The sequence below is a fragment of the Eptatretus burgeri genome, chromosome 5 (assembly GCF_056783735.1).
Source record: "Eptatretus burgeri isolate ZD-2024b chromosome 5, Ebu_testis_v1, whole genome shotgun sequence".
NCBI classification, from domain to species: domain Eukaryota; kingdom Metazoa; phylum Chordata; class Myxini; order Myxiniformes; family Myxinidae; genus Eptatretus; species Eptatretus burgeri.
In genome coordinates this window covers 23073771-23099505 of record NC_140965.1, presented here as the reverse complement: position 1 = coordinate 23099505, position 25735 = coordinate 23073771, and the positions used below count along the sequence as shown (strand labels likewise).

General features: G+C 42.4%; 1 protein-coding gene across 2 annotated transcripts in view; it reads right to left on the bottom strand.

Moving 5' to 3' along the window:
* MFSD2A (MFSD2 lysolipid transporter A, lysophospholipid) overlaps positions 1-25735 on the bottom strand; it is a 97803-nt gene that overhangs the window by 33297 nt on the left and 38771 nt on the right. For both annotated transcript variants that reach the window (XM_085881080.1, XM_085881079.1), the window contains exons 7-9: positions 22914-23004; positions 19592-19719; positions 5255-5338 (exon numbers count right to left, since the gene is read on the bottom strand). In XM_085881080.1, the coding sequence (XP_085737206.1) occupies positions 5255-5338; positions 19592-19719; positions 22914-23004 (303 nt within the window). The remainder of the gene's footprint in view (positions 1-5254; positions 5339-19591; positions 19720-22913; positions 23005-25735) is intronic.

Genomic DNA, 25735 nt, shown 5'->3' with positions numbered 1-25735 from the left:
AACACAATACTACTATATTCAGCACAATGCTGAAAACGATACTACAATATTCAGCACAATACTGAACACAATAATACAATATTCAGCACAATACTGAACACAAAACGACAATATTCAGTACAATACTGAATACAATACTACAATATTCAGCACAATACTGAACACGATACTACAATATTCAGCACAATACTGAACACAATAATACAATATTCAGCACAATACTGAACACAATACTACAATATTCAGTACAATACTGAACACAATACTACTATATTCAGCACAATGCTGAACACGATACTACAATATTCGGGACAATACTGAACACGATACTACAATATTCAGTACAATACTGAATACAATACTACAATATTCAGCACAATACTGAACACGATACTACAATATTCAGCACAATACTGAACACAATAATACAATATTCAGCACAATACTGAACACAATACTACAATATTCAGTACAATACTGAACACAATACTACTATATTCAGCACAATGCTGAACACGATACTACAATATTAGGGACAATACTGAACACAATAATACAATATTCAGCACAATACTGAACACAATACTACAATATTCAGTACAATAATGAACACAATATTACTATATTCAGCACAATACTGAACACAATACTACAATATTCAGCACAATACTGAACACAATAATACAATATTCAGCACAATACTGAACACAATACTACAATATTCAGTACAATACTGAACACAATACTACTATATTCAGCACAATGCTGAACACGATACTACAATATTCGGGACAATACTGAACACGATACTACAATATTCAGTACAATACTGAACACAATAATACAATATTCAGCACAATACTGAACACAATACTACAATATTCAGTACAATACTGAACACAATACTACTATATTCAGCACAATGCTGAACATGATACTACAATATTCAGTACAATACTGAACACAATACTACAATATTCAGCACAATACTGAACACAATACTACTATATTCAGCACAATGCTGAACATGATACTACAATATTCAGTACAATACTGAACACAATACTACAATATTCAGCACAATACTGAACACAATAATACAATATTCAGCACAATACTGAACACAATACGACAATATTCAGTACAATACTGAATACAATACTACAATATTCAGCACAATACTGAACACAATAATACAATATTCAGCACAATACTGAACACAATAATACAATATTCAGCACAATACTGAACACAATAATACAATATTCAGCACAATACTACAATATTCAGTACAATACTGAACACAATACTACAATATTCGGCACAATACGAAACACAATACCATATACAAAACTATATTCGGCACAATACCGTATTCAATACTACAATATTCAGCACAATACTGAACACGATACTACTATATTCAGCACAATGCTGAACACGATACTACAATATTCGGGACAATACTGAACACGATACTACAATATTCGGCACAATTATAAACACAATACCATATACAATACTATATTCGGCACAATACCGTATTTGATACTACAATATTCAGCACAATACTGAACACAATAATACAATATTCAGCACAATACCGAACGTAATACTACAATATTCAGCACAATACTGAACACAATACCACAATATTCAGCACAATACTGAACACAATACTACAATATTCAGCACAATACTGAACACAATACCACAATATTCAGCACAATACTGAACGTAATACTACAATATTCAGTACAATACTGTATACAATACTCCAATATTCAACACAATACTGAACACAATACTACAATATTCAGTACAATACTGAACACAATACTACAATATTCAGCACAATACTGAACACAATAATACAATATTCAGCACAATACTGACACAATACGACAATATTCGGCACAATACTGAATACAATACTACAATATTCAGCACAATACTGAACACAATATTCAGCACAATACTGAACACAATACTACAATATTCTGCACAATACTGTATACAATACTATAATATTCAGAACAATACTGAACTCCTCTTCTTCTTCTTTTGGCTGCTCCCGTTTGGGGTCGCCACAGCGGATCATCCGTATGATCCGCATAGTGATTTGGCACATGTTTTACGCCGGATGCCCTTCCTGACGCAACCCTGGTCGCCTCTTACGACACAGGGATATGGTACACCTATTTTAACCGGGGTATACACCGGCCCAGTACACTGGTACTCATTTCGCCGACCTCGTAAGGGTGACAGGCTGAGTCAACCCCCTTCAGCACAATACTGAACATGATACTAAAATATTCAACACAATACTGAACGTAATACTACAATATTCGGCACAATACTGTTTACAATACTACAATATTCGGCACAATACTGTATACAATACTACAATATTCAGCACAATACTGAACACGATACAAAAATATTCAACACAATACTGAACATAATACTACAATATTCAGCACAATACTGAACGTAATACTACAATATTCGGCACAAAGCATCTGGAGAAGTGCTATATTATTCCTGTTCTTTCATCAACCAAAATATGAAAACAAGATGAGAAGTGTTATGTTTGGGACCCCACACCACCATTAAACACAAATATGTGAGGAAGAGAGACTTGGCAGTGAAGTGGATCAGGACATCTCGGTGTAGGTCAAAAATCAACATGCCTATTCTTCTTCTTCTTCTTCTTCTTCTTCTATGCTCCCACTCTCTTGTGGGGTCAGCTAGGTAAGACGGGAAGCGGTCCTGGCCAGTGCCGGATTTAGACTTGGTGAGGCCCGAGCTTTATAAAGCTTGGCCGCTATCCACGGTGAGGCCGCTATCTGTTGTTAAAAAATTACACCAGAAGGTTTCACAAAAAATTGAAAACGTAAATGCCTTTTAATTATTTAATAGCAAGGCATTTAAAGTGAACTAGCCTGGAGGCGACGATGGTTCGTGGGCATTATTGAACATTGCCACGATAGGTATAATTGAGTTAGTGGAAGCTTTTGAGGAAACCCTACCGTAAAAACCTATCTCTTCCATCAAAATTGACCAAATCAAATCGGATTTTTATGTCATACTTATGGACATTATGCACAGCTTCTAGGAAATGAAATTGTGAGAAAAAAAATCGAGAAAAAAATAATAAATTAAAACTTAAAGTGGGCGTGGCTCCGCCCACAAGTGGTGTGGGACGCCCCTCACCCAAAAAGACACAACTAGACCATGATATCTAGCTTGTGTCCAAGTTTCATCAAGATCGCATCAAACGTCACGGAGCTATGCTCTGGAGAGAGTCACAAACAGACAGACACACAGACACAACAAAAATAGTGGTCACTGCTGGCGGCCGTGAACCAACAATACAAATTATTCTCAAATGACTCTCGTAAGTACCACCACCTTGCAATGGGAAGGCTTAATGGCAATTTTTCGTCATGACGGTTTCCCGCACCAAGGTTGCAGTTCTTTAGGCCTCATTCACACATTTTTGCACGTTTTCTCACATTTTTTGAGGCCCCTGCGGATTGTGAGGCCCGAAGCTGTAGCTTGTTTAGCTTATGCCTAAATCCAGCACTGGTCCTGGCACAAGTGTTTCACGAACCAACCAGCCAGGCCTGATGTTCTACCGAGAGGAATTTGACGAGGGTCCCGGCGATTACTCGCCTACTCTTCGAGAGACATCATGGGATGTTTAACGTCCTGCAACACACCGAATACTGGCAGACGGGTCCTCCAGCTTAATGTCCTTCCAAAAGACGATACATACATTGATGCATCATCCTGCATGAGGAAAACTGCAAAGAGACAGTTTGTAGCTCGGTCAACATTCGAACCCCGGTGAGACAGCTCAAAGGTGAGTGCACATACCTCACATAGCCTATCAACCCAATACAATGTTCTGATTACCGACAGGAAATGTGTAGTGTAGTCAAATGCTATCTGCGGACCGAGCGTATTCGCGGTTCCGCTATTCGCGAACCCGGCATATTCGCGGTTCCGCTATCCGCGTACCCGGCGTTTTCGCGGTTCCGCTATCCGCGGACCCGGCGTATTCGCGGTTCCGCGATCCGCGGACCCGGCGTATTCGCGGTTCCGCTATCCGCGGACCCGGCGTATTCGCGGTGCCGCTATCCGCGGACCCGGCGTATTCGCGGTTCCGCTATCCGCGGACCCGGCGTATTCGCGGTTCCGCTATCCGCGGACCCGGCGTATTCGCGGTTCCGCTATCCGCGGACCCGGCGTATTCGCGGTTCCGCTATCCGCGGACCCGGCGTATTCGCGGTTCCGCTATCCGCGGACCCGGCGTATTCGCGGTTCCGCTATCCGCGGACCCGGCGTATTCGCGGTTCCGCTATCCGCGGACCCGGCGTATTCGCGGTTCCGCTATCCGCGGACCCGGCGTATTCGCGGTTCCGCTATCCGCGGACCCGGCGTATTCGCGGTTCCGCTATCCGCGGACCCGGCGTATTCGCGGTTCCGCTATCCGCGGACCCGGCGTATTCGCGGTTCCGCTATCCGCGGACCCGGCGTATTCGCGGTTCCGCTATCCGCGGACCCGGCGTATTCGCGGTTCCGCTATCCGCGGACCCGGCGTATTCGCGGTTCCGCTATCCGCGGACCCGGCGTATTCGCGGTTCCGCTATCCGCGGACCCGGCGTATTCGCGGTTCCACTATCCGCAGACCCGGCGTATTCGCGGTTCCGCTATCCGCGGACCCGGCGTATTCGCGGTTCTGTTATCCGCGGACCCGGCGTATTCGTGGTTCTGCTATCCATGGACCCGGCGTATTCGCGGTTCTGCTATCCATGGACCCGGCGTACTCGCGCTTTCTAAAAGGTGACCTGCTTCTACATTCGCAACCCTGTGCTTCACGTATTCACGGTTTTTTACGGGGTTTTTGATTTTCCCTTTTGAACTACAAACTGCCAGAAACTACCCCCCCTCCCCCATTTCCCATTGAAACAATGCATTCGCGGAATTTTTCCAGAACGTATCCCCCATGGATGACGTCGGAGTCCGACAGTAGTCCTTTTGAGGCGTTAAATAAGTTTTGTAAAGTTGAAATGTAGAATTATAATAATGTTAATATAAAACCAACCATATTATTTACTCACAATTTACTGAACACATTGTATTCCTTGGGATCTTGGAATCTTCAGTGGTTTTTGTTTTTGAGTATGCGAGGGTAAACTCCGTGCTTTACAAACAAAGAATCAACAGCTTTCTTCTGTATACTTACCAGAATGGTGACAACAATGTTGTGAAAATCTTGTCCAAAATCCATAGAATAAGTGCAAAATAGTGCAAAGTTCGCCTCGACCAGCTGCAAGACAGAAAACACAATCTTTGTTAAAAAGCAATTTGAAATTTGAAATCTAATCTTACAAAAATGGAAATGATCTATTTATCACAAGACCATACTTCTTATTGTTCTTCTTCTTCTTGTTCTTCTTTTTTTTAATGGCCACAATTATTCCCAGAGTTGTTGTGGAGTTGGCCAGGGGAAGCTTGGCCCAAGACTTTCACGAACCAGCTGGCCAGCCCTGAGGTTCAAAGTAAGGTTGGGGCAGGGATTTGTAATTTGTTCACGGTGCCGGCGATACCTCGCCAACTCTCTACGAAGGACACCGTGGGATCTTTAGCGTCCACCAACTAATGCTGGCAGATGGGATTCCCGTTTAACATCCATCCGAGGGGCGACACGCATATTGATGAAACACCCTGCCTGTGAAACATTGGGATAACAGTTTATATCGCTGGCTCGGGATTCGAACCCAGGCTAAGCAATTTAGAGGCGAGTGTGCGTACCTCTTCGCCATCCTGCCAGCCCAAACACCATGATAAAGTAAAGTAACACAATGTATGAGGGGCAGTAAAAAAGTAATGCCTCTTATTTTATTTCTCATTAAATATTACCTCAAGAATGATGACACTTGCAAGGAAGATTCATCTATCCTTTCTGAATAGCTGGTTAATTTTCCAGAAAGTGCCCATTCCAATCAATGCACAGTTGAACAAGCGCGTGTGTGCCTACACTACACAACTCTTTGTCACACTTGCTTTTTTATACAAGGTCCAAGGCTCATAATGGAGCTGCCACTCACACATCTCATACACACATAGACATACTGATGAGACAAATACAACCACTGAGCTGGGGGGAAGTGCCATCACTTCACGGGATACTCTGGATACCAGCGACATAACAATGGTGCTGCCCATTCTCAACGCACTCAGTGGGGCATTTCCCCAGGAGCAATTTCCTCCTCCCCATGGATGCCAACTGATGGGGGACTGTCCGTGCTCCCAACCTTTAAGATGCTAACCGCTAAGCAAGGAAGTAGCACATACCATTTAAAACGTTTTTGGTATGACTCGGCCAGGGTTTGAACCAGCGACCTCTCATCTCGAAGCGGACGCTCTAACCATTACATCACCGAGTCTGGAAAACAGACTCCTTCCTCCATGTCATTGCCACCTTCAAACTGGTTTCCATGCAATGAATCCTTCATTCAGCCAAAGAGATGGCAATCTGAATGTGCAAGACCCAGGCTATATGGAGGGCCCTTCTGAACGATGTGATTGGCACAGTGGTGAGCGGCCTGCTGTTATGCTGAAACAGCACCTTGGACATGACCGGATTTGGGCTGGCTCTCTCATGGAGTCATCTTTTCAGGTTGTTCAATGTCTGGATGTCGAGCTCTGAGTTTATTGTGGCACCCTTTCAGATAAATTAGAGAAGCAGACCATCTTCCCTGTCCCAGAACACATCATGTTTCAGGCTGAGAGTTAGGTTTGGACTTCATATTTTGCGAGGATCCTTCGTCGTGGGATTCCATTCAGCTTCAAAATGTCCAAGAACTTAAGCACCGATTGTCTTTGTACACATCATTCAACATTTGAGGGAACCACTGAGCGCGCGCGCGCGCGCACGCACGCACGCACGCACGCACGCACGCACGCACGCACGCACGCACGCACGCACGCACGCACACACACACACACACACACACACACACACACACACACACACACACACTTTTGAATACATGAGATCCTCAATAATATTGATGAATGCTGGTTTTCAAATCCTCAGTTTCATAAAAACCTTGCATGGTGATATGTCGATCATGTTGAATGAGCTCGTTGACTCAGCACTTGTTTTATGATGTTGCTGCCATGGTGATAGCTGTGTAATTTTGTCTTTGAGGTCAGTTTATCCATCGACGGTAGAGTAACCACACGCATTTTGCAGATTTACATGAATATCAGCAGGATGTACTCCCTCTGGAGTAGGAATCCAACCACAGCTATCCAACTTCAGAATTAACAGGCTTTTTAGACGAGTAACGCATCGTCGTCTCATGACAGATCACAATGGCATTCTGTTGTTTTCCTCCGAGGCATTTGTTTAAGAAAATGAAAGAAGGAGGCACTACCTTTGTACCATCCCTCACATTTGTCCTTGACAGTCCAGAGGTCTATCTAAATGCCATTTCATCCATATCAGATGACTTCCTAAAAATATTTATTTCTCGGATTGGATGTAATAAAGATCCTCTTACTAAGAGTGCCTTATTGAGTAATGTGGCTTCAATTTTTGTGTGATGTAATTACTTTTCACCGTGTTCAAAGCTCTGCATTTTCAGTTTCTTCTTTTCTTGACAATGATACTTGTAGATAGAAATAGCAAGACCGAGTGTTTTGACCTTAGCGTCAGAATGCATGTGTTAGCTGTATGACTATTCATTTTAGCCTTATGGCAAAGAACCATGCAAATTCTTTTGACAAGTTTTGAATGACTAAACTTCTAAAAAAAAATTGGTATGCAGTGTCAAGGCTCATGGAAGAGCTTTGGAGGCCAACTTTTTTTTTCTTTTTTTTTGTGTACACTGTCGAGGCTCATATAAGAGCTAACACACAACGCACGGCAAGGGGGGCATGAGACAAGAGGGGCGGGAGTGGGAAGGACAAAACAGTGGGGAACAGAGGGATGGGGCGGGGAACATGGGGTATACAAGATGGACATTATAGGGAATTTGAAGGAGGTGGGTTTGGGGTGGATTAACGGGAGTAGAAAAGATTGAGAATTTGGATGGGGGATGACAAGAGGTGGCGGTGAACAGCCTTTTTGAAGGCCTGGAGGGAAGAATGGGATTGAAGAGAGTGTGGGAGTTTATTCCAAAGGCGGAGGAAAAGAGGAATGAAAGAGTGAAGGTGAGCAGCGATTCGTGATTTTGGTAGTTTTACCAGAAGGGGGTTGTTGGCGGACCTTGAGCACCCTGCGGATATATGGTGGGGACAAATCACAGACAGAGCAGGGGGGGGCGAGACCAGAGAGGAGACGGTAGAAAACAGAAAGACCACCGACCTGCCTGCGGTGAGAGAGTGAGAGGCCCAATGACTCAGCCTCATCGCGGGAGATACCAATGATCCAAAATGCCTTGGTTTCCACAGTGTGAAGGTGGGAGGCAGGAGTACCAGCCCAGAGAGGAGAGCAGTACTCCATTTACAACTTTGATATGTAAATACAGAGACCACCAATTTGTCTGTGATGTGAAAGTGAAAGGCCCTGAGACTTAAATCGAAGGAGAATCCAATGATATTGAAGGCCTTGGTTTCCACAGTGCCGAGCTGGGCAAGGTGTGAGGTTGGGGAGCCAGCCCAGAGGGGAGAGCAGTGCTCCATAAAACTGCCTTGAAGGTAGATAAAAGTTCAAACGTGCAGAGCGGAGGATACCCAATCAGTGAATGGCTTTGGAGGCCAACTTCGATAAGTGGTTCGCCCTCGAAAGATCGTGGCTGAAAGTTTGAGTTACTGAACTTCTTCGAGAGGAATGTTAAGGAAGTAAATGGCCGGGTTTGCCAGACGGTCTTTTTTGAAGAGACAGCGTTGAGTGTGTGAGATTGTCTGGATTGAACGACATATTCCAAGTGTTTGACCAGCTTATGATTTCATCATGGTCTGCAGAGAGGGAAGAGGCTGCTTGCTGCCTGCTTATGTAAATGATGAGTTATGTTGCGGCAGAGGTTGGAGTCATCGGTAAAGAGAGAAAGAGGATTTTGCAGACAGACAGAGATCGTTGATGAAGATTAGGAATAGGCCCAAAACACTGCCTTAACTTCAGCCTTGAGAGGACAAGAAAGGATCCCATTGAGTGCCATACACATGGACTACGAGAGCAGAGGAAATGGGTAAGCCATGTGTGAAGCTGCCCTTGGATACCATTGGCAGAGAGCTTGGAGAGCATGGCATAGTACAAACTATACTGAATGCTCGAGATATGTCTAGAGAGACGGCCCTGATCTGAGGTCTGACATTGAGCACCTCAATCCATTGTTGGGATATCAGAAGCAGCATGTCCTGGGTAGAATGACAGGGTTTGAATCCAAAATGATGCTCAGGCCATTGGAGAAAAAGAAGGATTTGATGTCGATTTTGGTGATGAATTCCATGACCTTACTGATGGTTTGAAGTAAGCTGATAGTTCTGTAGTTAATTGGATTAGCAACAATTTTGGCCGACTTCAGATGGAAGCAGATGGAAGATGACCTCGGCCAAATGATAGGATGAAGAGCAGAAAGAGGATGTGCAAGAGCAGCAAAGCAGGTGTTCATGACACTTACCCTCATGCGATCTGGTCCAGTTTCAGAATCAGAGTTGAGTGTTGCCAGACGTTCTCAACCTTCTCAGGTGAAAAAGAGTCCAGAAGCATTTGGGTGTGACGAAATAGGATGGGTAAAGAGAGCGGTGGGGGGGGGGGGGGTTGGGGTCATAAGATCTGGAAGCAAAGGCAGAATTGAGGCATTCGGCCTTCTCGCGAGCAGTCGGCTACAGTGTCATTTGAAGTGAGATATTCCAGAGGCAGACTTAACAAGGCTTTTTTGTTAAAGTTTTTGAGGAAGGAGATACATTTGAAAGTTCAATCTTGAGGTTGGACAGAGGTTGTTTTCTGGCTCTCATGGACACACACTTGTTGCAGGCTTTATGGAATGATCTGAGATTGCCTTCAGTTGGATTTGCCTTCTAAGAAGAGAAGGGAAGTGCAAGAGAGAGAAGAGAGAGAAGAGAGAGAAGAGAGAGAAGAGAGAGAAGAGAGAGAAGAGAGAGAAGAGAGAGAAGAGAGAGAAGAGAGAGAAGAGAGAGAAGAGAGAGAAGAGAGAGAAGAGAGAGAAGAGAGAGAAGAGAGAGAAGAGAGAGAGAAAGAGAAGAGAGAGAAGAGAGAGAAGAGAGAGAGAGAGAGAAGAGAGAGAGAGAGAGAGAGAGAGAGAGAGAGAGAGAGAGAGAGAGAGAGAGAGAGAGAGAGAGAGAGAGAGAGAGAGAGAGAGAGAGAGAGAGAGAGAGAGAGAGAGAGAGAGAGAGAGAGAGAGAGAGAGAGAGAGAGAGAGAGAGAGAGAGAGAGAGAGAGAGAGAGAGAGAGAGAGAGAGAGAGAGAGAGAGAGAGAGAGAGAGAGAGAGAGAGAGAGAGAGAGAGAGAGAGAGAGAGAGAGAGAGAGAGAGAGGGAGAGAGGGAGAGAGGGAGAGAGGGAGAGAGGGAGAGAGCGAGAGAGCGAGAGAGCGAGAGAGCGAGAGAGCGAGAGAGCGAGAGAGCGAGAGAGAGAGAGAGAGGATTTCTTTGGACAATGAAATGGAGTTCTTGATGTAAAGTGCAACTCCACCACTGGGACAGGATTCAGGCCTGTCAAACTGGAGGACACAATAGCCAGGGAGAGGCACGAAGCATTCAGGGACGCCCTGAGGGAGAATGGATTCTGTTAAGCAGATGATGACCAGTTTATCAGCAATGACTTGCATTGAGAGATCTGTCAGGTTGGAGCAGAATCTACAGATGTTTGAGTCCACACAGTTAAATAAAGGGGAGGAGGTGCTGTTGGCAGGGTGCAAGTATGTGGAGAGGGGATGGGAAACTTGGAGAAGGAGTTGCAGAACTTGGAGAGGAAGTGGGACAAGGGGGGAGCTGAGAAAAGGTGGGATGGGGGGACGCTGGGAGTTGATTGGGTGAGAATAAATCTTCGGATGAGGGGAAGCTGGGAAGGGACAGGGCAAGGAAGAATCTGGGAAAGGGTGGGATAAGGGGGAAGATGGGAAGTGGCCAGGCAAGGGAGAACATGGGAGGGGGCAGGGTGAGAGGGAAGACGGTAGGAGTTGGGGTGAAGGAGTTAATGGGAGGGGGAGAGTCGGGGTTAATGTGAGAGGGGGCAGGGTGAAGCCGAAGATAGAATTGGACAGGGTGAGGGGAAAGATGAAGCAGAAAGGGAGAGACATGAGGTGGAGGGATGCTGAAGAGGAGCACACACAGGTGGGTGAAAGATGAGGGAGAGGGTATTGACATGGAGGAATTTTTCACCATTAATGGACATGAAGGGGAGTTGAGAATCATGTGTCGGCAACCTCTGCAGAATGGACTTCTCATGATGCCCAATTCAGATAAGCAAAGACAGACCGATAAGGGTAAAATGAGTAGTTATTGAAGGTTCGTAGGAAAGTCATGATGTGGGTATTTGGGGCAAGTGGGAGGTCCATGGACCACACTTTTGTATGTTGAGTTTTGGAAATCTTGTGAAGAAGAGGAGGAATAGATTAATATAAAGAAGAACACCTGAGATGTTCCTGATGGAGAAATAAAGGAAACTAGAGGGGGAGCACTCCGGAGAGTGCAAAACCTCTGCCACCAATACTGCTGGGTCACTCAAGTGAACCTTATATCTTATTCATTAAATATGATGTCAACAGTGCTGAGAGTTATAGTTCTTTTCTCCAACATTTTTTTTTTGTGGAGGGGTTGGAAATCACTTAAAACATGTAGAAATGCAAAAAAAAAAATTTTTTTCCTTTTTTTGAGGGAGGGGGTGTAACAATTTTTTGGGGGGGTTGGAAATCACTTAAAACATGTAGAAATGCAAAAAAAAATTCCTTTTTTTGGGGGGGTAACAATTTTTTTTGGGGGGGGGTTGGAAATCACTTAAAACATGTAGAAATGCAAAAAAAAAAGTTTTTTTTTCTCAAACAATTTTTTTTTGGGGGGGGAGTTGGAAATCACTTAAAACATGTAGAAATGCAAAAAAAAAAGTTTTTTTTCTCAAACAATTTTTTTTGGGAGGGGGGAGTTGGAAATCACTTAAAATATGTAGAAATGCAAAAAAAAATTTCTCTAACAATTTTTTTGGGGGGTTAGAAATCACTTAAAACATGTAGAAATGCAAATATAAAAAATTCTCTATTTTTTTTGGGGGGGGGTAACAATTTTTTTTGGGGGGGTGTGGAAATCACTTAACACATGTAGAAATGCAAAAAAAAAAAATTTCTCTATTTTTTTTGGGGGGAGGGTAAAAAAAATTGGGGGGAGGGGGGTTGGAAATCACTTAAAACATGTAGAAATGCAAAAAAAAAAAAATTGGGGGGGGGGACCAAGTCCAAAATGTAATGGCATGATCTTTGGACCATACCTAACCCCCCTACAAAGTTTCGTCGAAATCCGTCGAGGAGTTTTTCCGTAATACTGTTCACAAACAAACAAACAAACAAACAAGCAGTCATAGACTGGTACTTACGAAATCGTCAACTTGAACTCTGACCTTGTCTAATAAAAGCTGTCTCTCGAGAAGGTAGCGACGCAAACCAGAAGTTTCTATGATGATTCTGTATCAAACCATCAAAAATCGTAACGTCGACCGAAGCAAAAAGCTCCATTTCTCCACGCAATTATATTATACCTCAACGTAACTCAACGACGCGTCTGCTCGAGTGCACTGCATCATGGGATGACCCGTGACGCGTCGAGTGAAATTTTTTTATACAATCTTAAAACGTCTCCAAAACATCCGATTTTTACCAGAATTTTGACAACCGAGTTTTAAGCGTCCTAAGCGATCGCAAAAACCGAAGACAAAATTAAAATCGAAGTTAAAATGAACTCGTAACGTCGAGCGAAGCAAAAAAATCTCCATTTCTCCACATGAATTTACGGAATTATGTTTGACCTCACTGTGACCTTGACCTTTGACCGATTTTGACCAAAATCTAATCAGCACTTGCCATCACTGTCCTGTATCACGTGGTGTAATTTGACATTGGTAGCTTCTTCCATTCTCGAGTTATCGTGCCTACAAACAAACAAACAAACAGACAGAAACGGAAGTCATCAATATACTTACGAAATCTTTAGATTTCGTAAGTAACAAACAAGCAGTCATAGACTGGTACTTACGAAATCGTCAACTTGACCTCTGACCTTGTCTAATAAAAGCTGTCTCTAGAGAAGGTAGCGACGCAAAGCAGAAGTTTCTACGATGATTCTGTACTAAACCATCAAAAATCGAATGTTTTGGATGTTTGACCTCACTGTGACCTTGACCTTTGACCGATTTTGACCAAAATCTAATCAGTGCTAGCCATCACCCTCCTGAATCACGTGGTGTAATTTGACATTGGAAGCTTCTTCCGTTCTCGAGTTATCGTGCCTACAAACAAACAAACAAACAAACATACAAACATACAAACAAACGGAAGTCATCAATATTCTTACGAAATCTTTAGATTTTTTTTCTTTATCTTTTATCTAGAAATCTTTAGATTTCGTAAGTAACAAACAGAAAGGGGTGAAAACAGTTACCTCCATCCATCTTCGAAGATGGCGGAGGTTAATTAAACATTTTAAAATGATATTAAAAGCCTTTAAAGTAAGAAGCAAATTAGTTCAGTTCAGAGGTATGTTAGTTCAATTGGGATTGTATTGAGAAAAGAAGATATAAAGAATGAACAAACCAAGGACACTTTGGTCTTCAGGCGAGCTTTGATGTATGTGGATTATTTTATTCAAATTTCAGGTTTTATTCAATAATTTATTTGCCTTGAATTATATTACTATCGTGATGATTGCTAACTGGTCAAATTATGAATTTTTACACCAGAGATATTTGTCATTAAATCGGCACATCCAACGGTTGACTCAATTGTCGATATCAATCTGTTCTTCACGTGTTTTCCTCTTAAACTTTGATGCCATCACATCTTTGTGCCTCGTACTTCCTTACCAAAACAGAGCCCTATCCATTGTATCTATGGGGTACACAATGTGCCATCCAATTTCAATAAACACATTATACAACAACAATTCATTCATTCTACATGAATCAATCATGAGAGCTACATTCTTGTGATCTGGCATGGTTATTTAACTTCAAAACGAGGTGAATAAGGAATAGGTAGGAAAGTTGCACCAAAATGACTGCAAAAACATTGACCTCCTGTAATACGAGTGCCTTTGGTGAGGATATCGCGGTCGAGGGACGTTCCCAGAGATGTGGTTTCAGCTTTGTAGAAATGTACTGGATGCATGACCTGATGTTGCTCTGACCAAAGCGAACGAAGACTGTCAATGAAACATGGCGAGACTGCCCGTTTGCTCGGTTCGACTGTTGGAGCATATGAAGAGATAATCCACTCGGGAAGTTTGTTTATCTATACTCCGGTCAAACTGACATAATGGTGACAGTTCGGACAGACATAGATAGTGATTGAAGGTCTGACAGTGCCCTGTTGATGGCAACATGGATGCCTTCCTGTATTAAGAAACAAGCATTCCTTCTTTCGTTTTACCAACAGCACAAAGAGGGCATTCAGGACCCGAGCTGGGAGACGAGATGCACAATGATCGAGTTGCAAAGAACAAGAAAGAAATCTCACTGCTTGGACCTTTTGTTTGTACTTTGTAATATGTTGAAAGTAAAGCTTACACAAGTGCTTTGTGGATTTACATTCCGATATTTACACAAGCTGTATGCTGTTCTACTAGGTTGACTGGTCGTGCACCCTGCAATGTGTCAAGGGCTTCCCTGTTATCGATAAATCCTTCTCAATTATCACGATGACAGATAATGATCTAGATTAAAAACTGCTCACCGAAATTATAAAGGGGAGTCGAGAAGTCCCCCCCCTATTGCCCCCCACCCCACAACCCCCGACAAACTTGACACCAATGTCCGTTTAAGCCAGTGAACACACTTCCCCTTAGTGGGTGATCGTCCTTATGAGCCACACGTTTTTCAGCAGTGGGTGAATTTCCCGCCATTATCTATACCTTTGTTCCATAAAGTCTGCCAGAGGAGCTTACAAATGGCCCTAAATTCAGGAAGAAAAAAAAAAGTTGCCAAATATTTTTTACGAGTCAGGATAAGGTTCTACAGGGCTTGTGTTTATGCAGCAATGACTAACATGTATGTTTTATGCATTGCAGCATGCGTAAGCCGTTACAGATTCCGTGGACAATTAGAACGAGTTAAGCAGCTGTGGTATTAGCGGTGTAAAAGAGTTAAGTTGCTGATTTGAATTCCCACTCCCATACCTTCCTCCCTGCTCTGTGTACTTTTGACCTCTTCTCCAAACTCGGTGCCAATCTAAAGCCATTGGGAACTCTCTGGAACTTTCACGACCCTTCTGAGGACTAGAACTTGCTGGATTCCATCTGCCCTAAGAGTATTGTGGCAACTTGTCATTGTATGAAATGACAGATGCTGTTATGACTTTGGGATGAAAAAAAAGTGAGTTGAGAGAGAGAGAAAGACGGTGGTGGTGTTATTGTCGTTGAGGTCATTGGCGGTGGTGGTGACGGTCATCAAGCCTGATGGGGTTTGCTTCACAAGCCGATTCAAACATGCCGATGACATCTTTTATCCCAAGCCTTTCCCACTTTGTATGCCGGCATTAGTCTAAGAGCCTTGCCTTCCAATGTTAGGGTTAAATTACAAGTTGATAAGAATTAAGTAATTTTGTTTTACCATTCTGATGGGTTTCTGTGGCCTTGGATTTAATTTGTGGTTTTAGTCTTTGTAATTTTTGTTGTTATTGTGAAGTTATTTGTGCTATCCTTTGAGTGCAAACCAATATTTTTGGGATTGCAAACCAAGTGTGCAACTTCCTGACTGCGATAGTATGCAGATGTCTATAAACAAACAAATTATTCAGCTATCTGAGATAGCCCTACCAACTCCCTGATCTGCTGATCTCTGCTCGATCGGCGGACACGCGACAATCGATGTCATGACAGTGGTATCTGAATCTGTGTATCATGGGTAAATGAAAGATCCACACATTAAAAAAAAATAAAACCTCAAGGAGACCCGATCCAGTAAGGGAGTCTCTGAACGAGCACAGGCCAAGTACGTAGTTGGTGCAATGATACAAGGAAATCATGAATGGAAAATAGAACCAATTTGAAAAAGACCTCAAGGCCAAATTTGAGGCCGATTTGAAAGCTAATTAAACAGCATTCCGGTGAAGCCATAGGTTGGCAACCATTGCACAGCCTTGATGGGCATGATAGCCTTTTCCTGCATTGAAGTTCCTTGGGCAGGAATTCATATTAAAGTTGAATTGATGTCGAAATGAATGCCTTCGCGTCTGAAAACTGTAGTTTTGATCATGAAGGCTAGTGTCATCTTGCATCTGCGGATAGTTAGAAGAAGAGAAGGAATCAACAGAACATTAATCAAGGTATGCTAACGGCCACGTGAAGGAAGGAGAAGCTGTCAATTTTTGCGTGAAATTCCATTGTTGTGTGAACCTTTGCACTGAATTTGAGTGCATTGTGAAGTTTAAAAATGATTGGGGTGAAACCAAGCGCACCACTGATCTGGTTGCTTCATCGTGAAATCCTGTAGCAGAGGTATCGAACCTGCTTCCTGAAAGTTTATAGTATGGTTAAAACACCCCCTAGGGCATTGAGCTTCCTTGTGAGACCACAACTCCACCAGAGGAAGCTGTGGCAGGGTGAGACCAAAGCAGAATTTGCAGTAGATATGGGAAGTTCAATAAGGATAGTGTTTGGTCGGCTTTCTATTTGCCTGCAGGAATCACCAGATGTTGGCAGTGGAAAAAGGTATGGAAGCTTCAGAACCTGGTCCTCAGGCACCAGCTGGAGTTGCAGAAGCCATTATCACTGCAGGGGGTGATGGAATATGCAAATTGATGGACTATCCTCAGGAGGCTCCACTTAGGCCTAGGTCACATTTGCCACGGCGGCCGTGGGGTCTCCAAAATCTATGGCCATTAGCAATTATAGGGCGGCCGCAGTATATCCACGGTCACACAATGTAGCAGTCAGATATGTTTTTATTTTTCGGGGAGCTGCACGGCGTATTTATAAATTGTGGAGACCGAAAACGTGGGGTTGCCGTACGGTCTTTGATTTGATGTCGCACGGTGACCTTAGGGCGTTCCTGCGGCGGCCATGGAATTTTCAAGGCAGACGCAAGGTATCCTGAAGGTGTCTGCAAGGCGACCGCAGGGGGCCCTAAGGCGAACGTGCGGCCAGATGGATGGTAACGAATGGGTTAATTTTTTTTTTACCATTTCTTTTGTTTTGGCTTGTCGAATTGCTACGGCGAACGTAGAAATGAAAAAAGTTATAACTCCGCGTTATAATTCCACGGCGACCTTACGGCCTGTAAAATATAGCCAAATGGCGTAGGGCCACCCTGAGGCCACTGCAGAAACTCTGTGGCCGCCGCACATTTCTGTCAATTCAGAGGGCGTACGGCCGCCGTATTCTCGCCATAGAGCAAATGTGACTTAGGCCGAAGTAGTAAACCACTCAAGGTCTTCGACTTAGTTGAGCCTCCACTCAAGGCTCGCTATCATGACGACAAAGCCATAATATATGGAAAGCACTATCGGGGAGATAGGATTTGCCTCGATTTGAAAGAGCATCGAGCTGGCAGGATGACCTAGACGTACATACACTCACCTCTAAGCTGTCTTGCCTGAGTTTGAATCTCGACCCAGCTATAAACTGTCATCCTGGCGTTTCACAGGCAGGGTGATTCATTATTGTGCCAATGAACATTAAACTGGCTGTCCCATTTACCAACAATAATTGGTGGACATTCAAGATCCCAAGGTGTCCTCCTCCGTGAAGAGTAGGCAAGCTATCACCGGCACCTTGAACAAATTAAAAATTCCTGCTCTAACCTACAGGGGCACTGTAACAGCGGCAGGCTTTTGTAGCAATGCATTTAATTTGGAGTTCCTTAGTGTTTGAATTTATTAAAACTAGTACGTGCCCGTAAAAAAAAAAAAATAATAATAAAAAAATTAATAAATAAGTATTCAAACCGCGAGCAACAAACAACAACCACACAGGCTGTTTCTTCGCTCTCGCGTGCCCGTACGTGCGTGGCCCGGAAGTTCGCATATTATTCGCAATTTAGTTTTAATACCCAATTATTCAATTAGCGCCAACGTATTTTACCTTTTCGCAATGTCGTGGCAAGGAAAAACAAAAAGAGAAGAGAAGAGAGAGAAAAAAAATCACTTCCTGGTTCGGAGCATACCAGCTCACTCTGATGTTACCGAAATTTATACACCGTCTAATATGAAAACGATCATAACTTGGGCCATTGTGTTTATCTATAAATGTGCATAAGAAATCGAGAAATTATTAGAATACACGAAGTCATCATTATCCGGAAGCCCGTACGTTGTAACCCGTAATGGGGAACGTGGCTGAGCTTCCCTTCCCCATCGGCCACGCCCACGCAACAACGTGTCTTGTCATTGGTTTGGTAAATAAATGGCCATAACTTGGGAAGCACTTGTCCGATTAATATCAAACCTTGAAAAGGCACATCCTCAGGTCCCCAGCAATATACCTGGCAAATTTCAATTAGATCGGACCAGTGGTTGTCGAGAAACAGCGGTCACACACACACACACACACACACACACACACACACACACACACACACACACACACACACACACACACACACACACACACACACACACACACAGCTGGAATTATAGATAGATAAAAAGCAGTACACAATTTAGAATAAATAAATAAAAAATCACAGACACCAAACTATGTTTAAGGTTAACCTGAAATAAATGATATCTACACTTAAACCATTTACACCACTTAAACATAATTATGCCTGAGATGCATATCATGAAACTGTACAGATAGATTCCTGCAAATATCAGCTGGTGGAGCATTTTGATCATTGCAAGGTTCTTCACAAAATGTTGCTCTTCAACACACCGATTCGCACCATATTGCTCATACCCAGAAAGCTTTGTGGACCCATCATGTCATTTCACACATATGAGTTAACAAACACTCGTATACCACTCCACAAACTCTCAGCAATGTCATTATATTATGATCATGATCATCTAAAACAAAAATGCACATTGAATGACCCTCGTATTTAAAACCAATTCAAACCAAATGAAAAACCTTCCCAAACCCACTTAACTATTTTAATGTTTTACTAAGCATGGTGTTGGCTCAGTGGTTTGAGTAGCTGGCTTAGGAACTTAAGGTCCTGAGTTTGAGCCCTATTGGCTGCTGAATTAACACCTGGTGGGGTTGACTCAGCCAGTCATCCTTCCAAGGTCAGCAAAACGAGTACTGGCTTACTGTTAGCATGGGAACTGTATCAGCGGCGTAGTCACGCCCCAACAAAATGATAGCTACATGGCAGCCAAGCTGTCATACGCAAGAAGAAGATGTTTATGCTTAATCGTTTTATCAACAGTCCATCAGCTGTTACAAGTTATGCATTCATTTGTTTACCTGGAAGGCGAGTGAAGTGAACAAAAATCCAATGATGAGCTTGACGTAAGGTCCATGGCGCAGCACCTTGCAAGCCCCATTGAAGAAAGACTTTTGGGATTTCGAATTGCCATCGGCATGATAAGGACCTATGTGAAGTAGGAATAAAACAAGATGAAGGTAGATAACAATTAGTTTGATGTTGCCATGGCATCACAGTTGTTGCAAAACACTAGGTTAAGTTGTAACAACTTTTCAAGTTTATAGAGCAATAAAGTTGATTTTCTGGAAATAAAGTGAAAAATGAAAAATGAATTGTAACTTTTTTCCATAGAAATAGCCAACACCTAACTGCATAATGACACAATTTAAATCACACCATAATTTTTCATTTTGATGACGGTGCAATGATTCACAGCCACGTCAAATAGTTAAACAGGGAGAACTAGAACAGCATTCGGTAGAGTGCATACCTCCGCAGGGATGAAGTTTGTTTCGTGCCGGATCTGCATCCGGACCTTATTCAAATTCTAATCGGTAAAATCTAACGCCACCTACCCAACTCAACCACCAAGTTTCCTCCGAATCCATCCACAACTTTTTGAGACCTCTTGCTACATAGAGTTTTTAGCTCACTTTCTCTCAATGATGAAGAATCATAAAAAAAAAAATTATCGATCTGGATCTTCACCAAAATCGAATCAATCCGTCCTTGTCACACACCCAATCTGTCCACCAAGATCTGTTTGAATCCATCCATAACATTTTGAGATATCCTGCTCATAGACAGACAAACAAATAGACCAGACAGACAAACGGGTGAAAACATAACCTCCGTACACCTTCGGTGGCAGAGGTAATGAATGATACCTTACCTGCAAAAAAAATTAAAAAAAAAAAAAAAAAGTTTACTGGTTTATCAGCAAGAGGTTTAAACAGATGGGACAAAACTAAAAAAGCTATGCACATAAGTTATTGTCTTGAATGTGCATGTTCCCATCATATTTTCGAAGAGAAGCAGAGTCACATTTCATTCAGGACTTCCGTGAGAGGCTGGGTGTTGTAGGCTTAGGGGCAGCAGGCATGTTACTGGGGAATGTGCTTGCCTCTGAAACATCTGTTCCTGTAATTGTTTCATTGAGACTTAAAAAGAGGCTTGAGTGCCCCAAGACAGTTTTGTTGCTAATCTAAGCAAATAACCTCTCTGATGCTCTGGGAAACCCTCTATTCCTTTTTGCAGCCAACTCCATATTGTGTTGTACAGAAATGAGAGAGAGAGAGAGAGACAGAGACAGAGACAGAGACAGAGACAGAGACAGAGACAGAGACAGAGAGAGAGACAGAGAGAGAGAGAGAGAGAGAGAGACAGAGAGAGAGAGAGAGAGAGAGAGAGAGAGAGAGAGAGAGAGAGAGAGACAGAGAGAGAGAGAGAGACAGAGACAGAGACAGAGACAGAGACAGAGACAGAGAGAGAGACAGAGACAGAGACAGAGACAGAGACAGACAGAGAGACAGGGAGACAGAGAGACAGACAGAAACAGAGACAGAGACAGAGACAGAGAGAGAGATAGAGAGAGAGAGAGAGAGATAGAGAGAGAGAGAGACAGAGAGAGAGACAGAGACAGAGACAGAGAGACAGAGAGACAGAGAGACAGAGAGACAGAGAGACAGAGAGACAGAGAGACAGAGAGACAGAGAGACAGAGAGACAGAGAGAGCAGCAGTGTCTGATATGGATTTGATTTGATGCTGGTCTGATTAACAGAACATGTCCTTCAAAAGTAGAGAATCGATTCTCACGTTTTCGCTCCAGAAGGATCGTCCAGCGAATGCACCGATCTGTATCCATGATCAACCATTTGAAGAGGTTCAGTCTCTTGAATGCGTTGGCCTGACCAACCAACATTCCCTCTGGTGGGTCGACCATAAAGTAAAGCTGGTCTTCAAAAGCCTGCCACATACTGAGCATCATCCGCTGTTCCAAATGTTTCTTTGAAAAAAATGAGAACCTCTGGAAGGCTGATCCATAGATGGGAGAAGTGAGGAAAAAAAAAGGAGTCGAGGAATGCAGTCAGACTGGATTTTTAAAGTTTAACCAGGAGGAGGTTATGTGTTTCCTGGAGTTGTTAAAAGGGGTGGGGGGTGGGGGGTGGGCAGAGGAGTCAGAGGACAAAGAGCAGAGGGATCATTATCAGAGAAAAAGCAGGGAAAAAAAAATAGAGATCATCGATCTGTCTATGATGTGAAAGCACCAGAACTTGTCCTTCAGCCTAATAGTAGGTGATTCCAATAATGTCAAGAACGTTAGACTATATGAAATCCAGAACAGACAGATGTGATGCTGCAGATGACTTTTTGTGAATGTTCAGATGACAGATGTTCAGATGTGAACAGACAGAACAGACAGATGTGATATCAAATAAGGTACCGGCCCATAGGAGGGAGCAGTACTCCATTCAGCTATGGATAAAGGCCTTGTCGAGTGCGAGTAGCTCTGATTTTCGAAGGAGAGACTTGGATCGACGGAGGATGCAGTCTGTAGCAGGCTTTGGAGGCCAGCTTTGCTATATGGTTGGCCCAGGAGAGGTTGTGGCTAATAGTGAAGCCACAAAGGTCAAGAGACTGAACCTCGAAAAGGGGCTGACCAGGGAAACAGATAGGTAGGTTAGTTTGATGATCCTTGCAGAGCAACAGTGTGAGACAGTGATATTTTCCAGGACGGAAGGACATGTTCCATTTATCAGACCAGGATCTAATCAATTCCAGATCAGCAGAGAGTGATGCAGCTGCCGAGCAGTGGGTTGGAGTACTGTATGACACAATGTGGAATTGTCTGCAAAAACGAAGAGAGGGTTTTCCAGAGCAGCACAGTGGTCATTTATGTAGATGACGAACAGACTGGACCCAAGACACTACTTTTGAGGAACTCCAGCCTCCACTTGGAAAGAGGAGGGGATGGTTCTATTGATAGCAACACATTGACTGAACGAATCAGGGAAATTAGCAAACCAGGAATAAAGGCAGCCTCGTCTATGATGCAGGATGTGAGATTATGTCGGATGCCTGAGATGTACAAGGAGCCCTGATCTCTTGATTGAGATTTAGGGCCTCCAACCTCCAATAGCTGGGTCAGGATTCAAACCCAGGCTAGACAGCTTAGAGGGGAGTGTGCATACCTTTTGGCAATCCTGTAAACTCAATTTTACTTACACACAGTAACATACTAATTTTTTTTTCATTTGTTAAGTACTGCACAGCATATGCATACTGCAACAAAATAAATCACAATCCATGCTGATGACAACAAAAAAAAAGATTGCATACAAACAAATGGTTATACACACTTGTTTTCTCTTTTACGCCGAGGCACAGGACAATTGCACAAAGACAGAATACACCTGCAGTGGCCGCAGCTCCCACCACGTAACCTGTACGCTGAAGGAGACACAGGAGGAAAAGGACAGATGAAAATAGATGAGAATTTATGATGTGAATTCTATTTATTATCTTTATGAAAGAATAAAAGAAAAACTGTCAAATTAATAAAGCCATTTGGATCAATTACACAGATCATTTTCCCTTACAAGAAAACCACCTAAACATCAAACAACTAATTGTTCTCCATTTTAACTTAACCAAATTTCATAAATGTCAAACTAACTCCTTAAGCAAGAAGAAGGGGAGCACTGCTGTTAGTGTAATGTAAACCTTAGGAATGCATTAGGGAGGGCTCGATATCAATGGGTGTCCGGGACACCTAAATTTAGTATCGGGCACCCAAATTTTATAAGTTGCTGGATTTTGGATGCCCGGTCGGGCACCCTCAAAATCGCATAATGAACATCAATTTTGACCCCAAATTTACGATTGCCATGATTGGAGCGACAAGGTTTTTGAAATCCCCTTTATACGATGAAATAAATCGCCAAATTTAAAAGTACTATTAATAATTCTCAAATGCACTTCACTCACAAGTGATTTGCAGAAAGATGCAACAAACTTGCAAATACATAAACCAACTAGAAAGGCACTCGGTAGTGCACATACCTCCACCACGCAATGCCTGATCCACGAGAACATATCTGGCCCAATACATTTTTCAACTAGAGGGGGAGCACTCGGTAGAGTGCAAAACCTCTGCCGTCAATACTGCTGGGTCACTTAAGTGAACCTGATATCCTATTCATTGTAGGTCAAAACGGATCAGACTCTACTGAACCATGATTGAATAAACTAAACTAGATCGACGTGCATGTAGAAATGCCAAAAAAGTAACATCGAAATTTTTTTGAAAAAAAAAAGTTGCAAAATTTGGTTTTTTTTGGGGGGGGGGGAGGTTGGAAATCACTTAAAACATGTAGAAATGCAAAAAAAAAAATTCAAATATTTTTCAAATAAAATCGAAATTTTTTTGAAAAAAGTTGCAAAATTTTTTTTTCTCTAACAAATTAATTTTTTTGGTTGGAAATCACTTAAATCATGTAAAAATGCAAAAACAAAAATTCAAATATATTTTTTAAAATGGCCGCCATAGCGGCCATATTGGACTTGGGACTAAGTCCAAGATCTAATGGCATGATCCTTGGACCATACCTAATCCCCCCACCAAGTTTCGTCAAAATCCGTCGAGGAGTTTTTCTGCAATACTGTTCACAAACAAACAAACAAACAGGGGTGAAAACAGTAACCTCCGTCCATCTTCGATGGCGGAGGTTAAATATCATGCTATATATCGTTTTTGGCCCTATCTCTCAATGGAGAAGGATCACTTTACAAATAAAATAATTTTCGTATCAGGATTCAGATCTTCACCAAAATCGAATAAATTCATCCTTGCTACACACACAACATGTCCACCAAATTTCGTCCAAATTCGTCCACGACTTTTTGAGATATCGTGCACACAAATAAACAAACCAGAAGAAGACGTCGTGCAGAGCACGATACTTGCAAAATCCATACAACGAATTTGACCTCAAAAATAATTGATGGTTGAATTCAACGACCAAATTTGCAACTCCTCTTCAAATTTCAAGTGAATCGGATGAAAATTGACAATTTTAGTAATTCGACCTATATTGACCTTTTGGCCGATATCGACCTCAAAAATAACTGATGGTTGAATTCAGTGACCTGAAATATAAATCTTCTTCAAATTTCAAGTCAATCGGATGAAAATTGAGGATTTTAGAAATCTCACCTAAGTTGTTGACCTTTTGACCTCAAAAACAATATGCTTCTTGCTCATGACAAACTCTACCATGTGGTGAGGTTTCGTGAAGATCGGTTTAGAATTGTGACCTCTCGGTGATAAACAGACAGACAGACAGAGACAGATAGAATAATAAAATCGACTGACCAATATACTTGAAAAATCTTTGATTTTGCAAGTAACAAACAAACAGAGAGGGGTGAAAACATAACCTCCTTCACCTTTGGTGGCGGAGGTAATTATGTGAAAATGATTTGTTGATTACGATTCACAATTTGATGATCACCTCTGAACTCCGTCCAAAATCATGGATGTAGCACTACACGTGCCTGACACAAACAACTATGGCCGTTTCTAGAAACCTCAAACTACTGGAACATGTCCTGAACAGAACATGTCCTTCAAAAGTAGAGAATCGATTCTCACATTTTCACTCCAGAAGGACCATTGATCGAAAAGGGATCGTAGTTTGGACTTTTATGTATTTGGGTGAAAAATTTCAAAGTCTGCAATTTTCATTCATCTAAAAAAATTAAGTGAAAAAAAAACAATTTTTAAAAAAAACTCTGGAATTCATATTAAAACATTTTCACTTTTTACCGTGTATCGTAGCAAATCACGACACGATTGCTCATTATGAGCAGTAAAAAAAGTCAAACTCGTATTCTATTTTCTCCCTTCATTCATCGTAATGCACAAATCCCATACCCAGAGAAAGATGGATCAACATAATTGCTCATGATGTCAAGCTTCATGATGAATTCATTCATTTCACTAGATCGTAAATAATTAATAAACATCAAAAATGAAACAAACCCTCTCCACAGGGAACACTGAGGGCAAATGATGTCGAGATATTGCCACAACGGCTTTCATGCTAAACAATAAAATGGACGCCACTTACTCGAGAGTTTGGAGGAAAAGTGATGAATTCAGAGTTATTCGGAAACAACA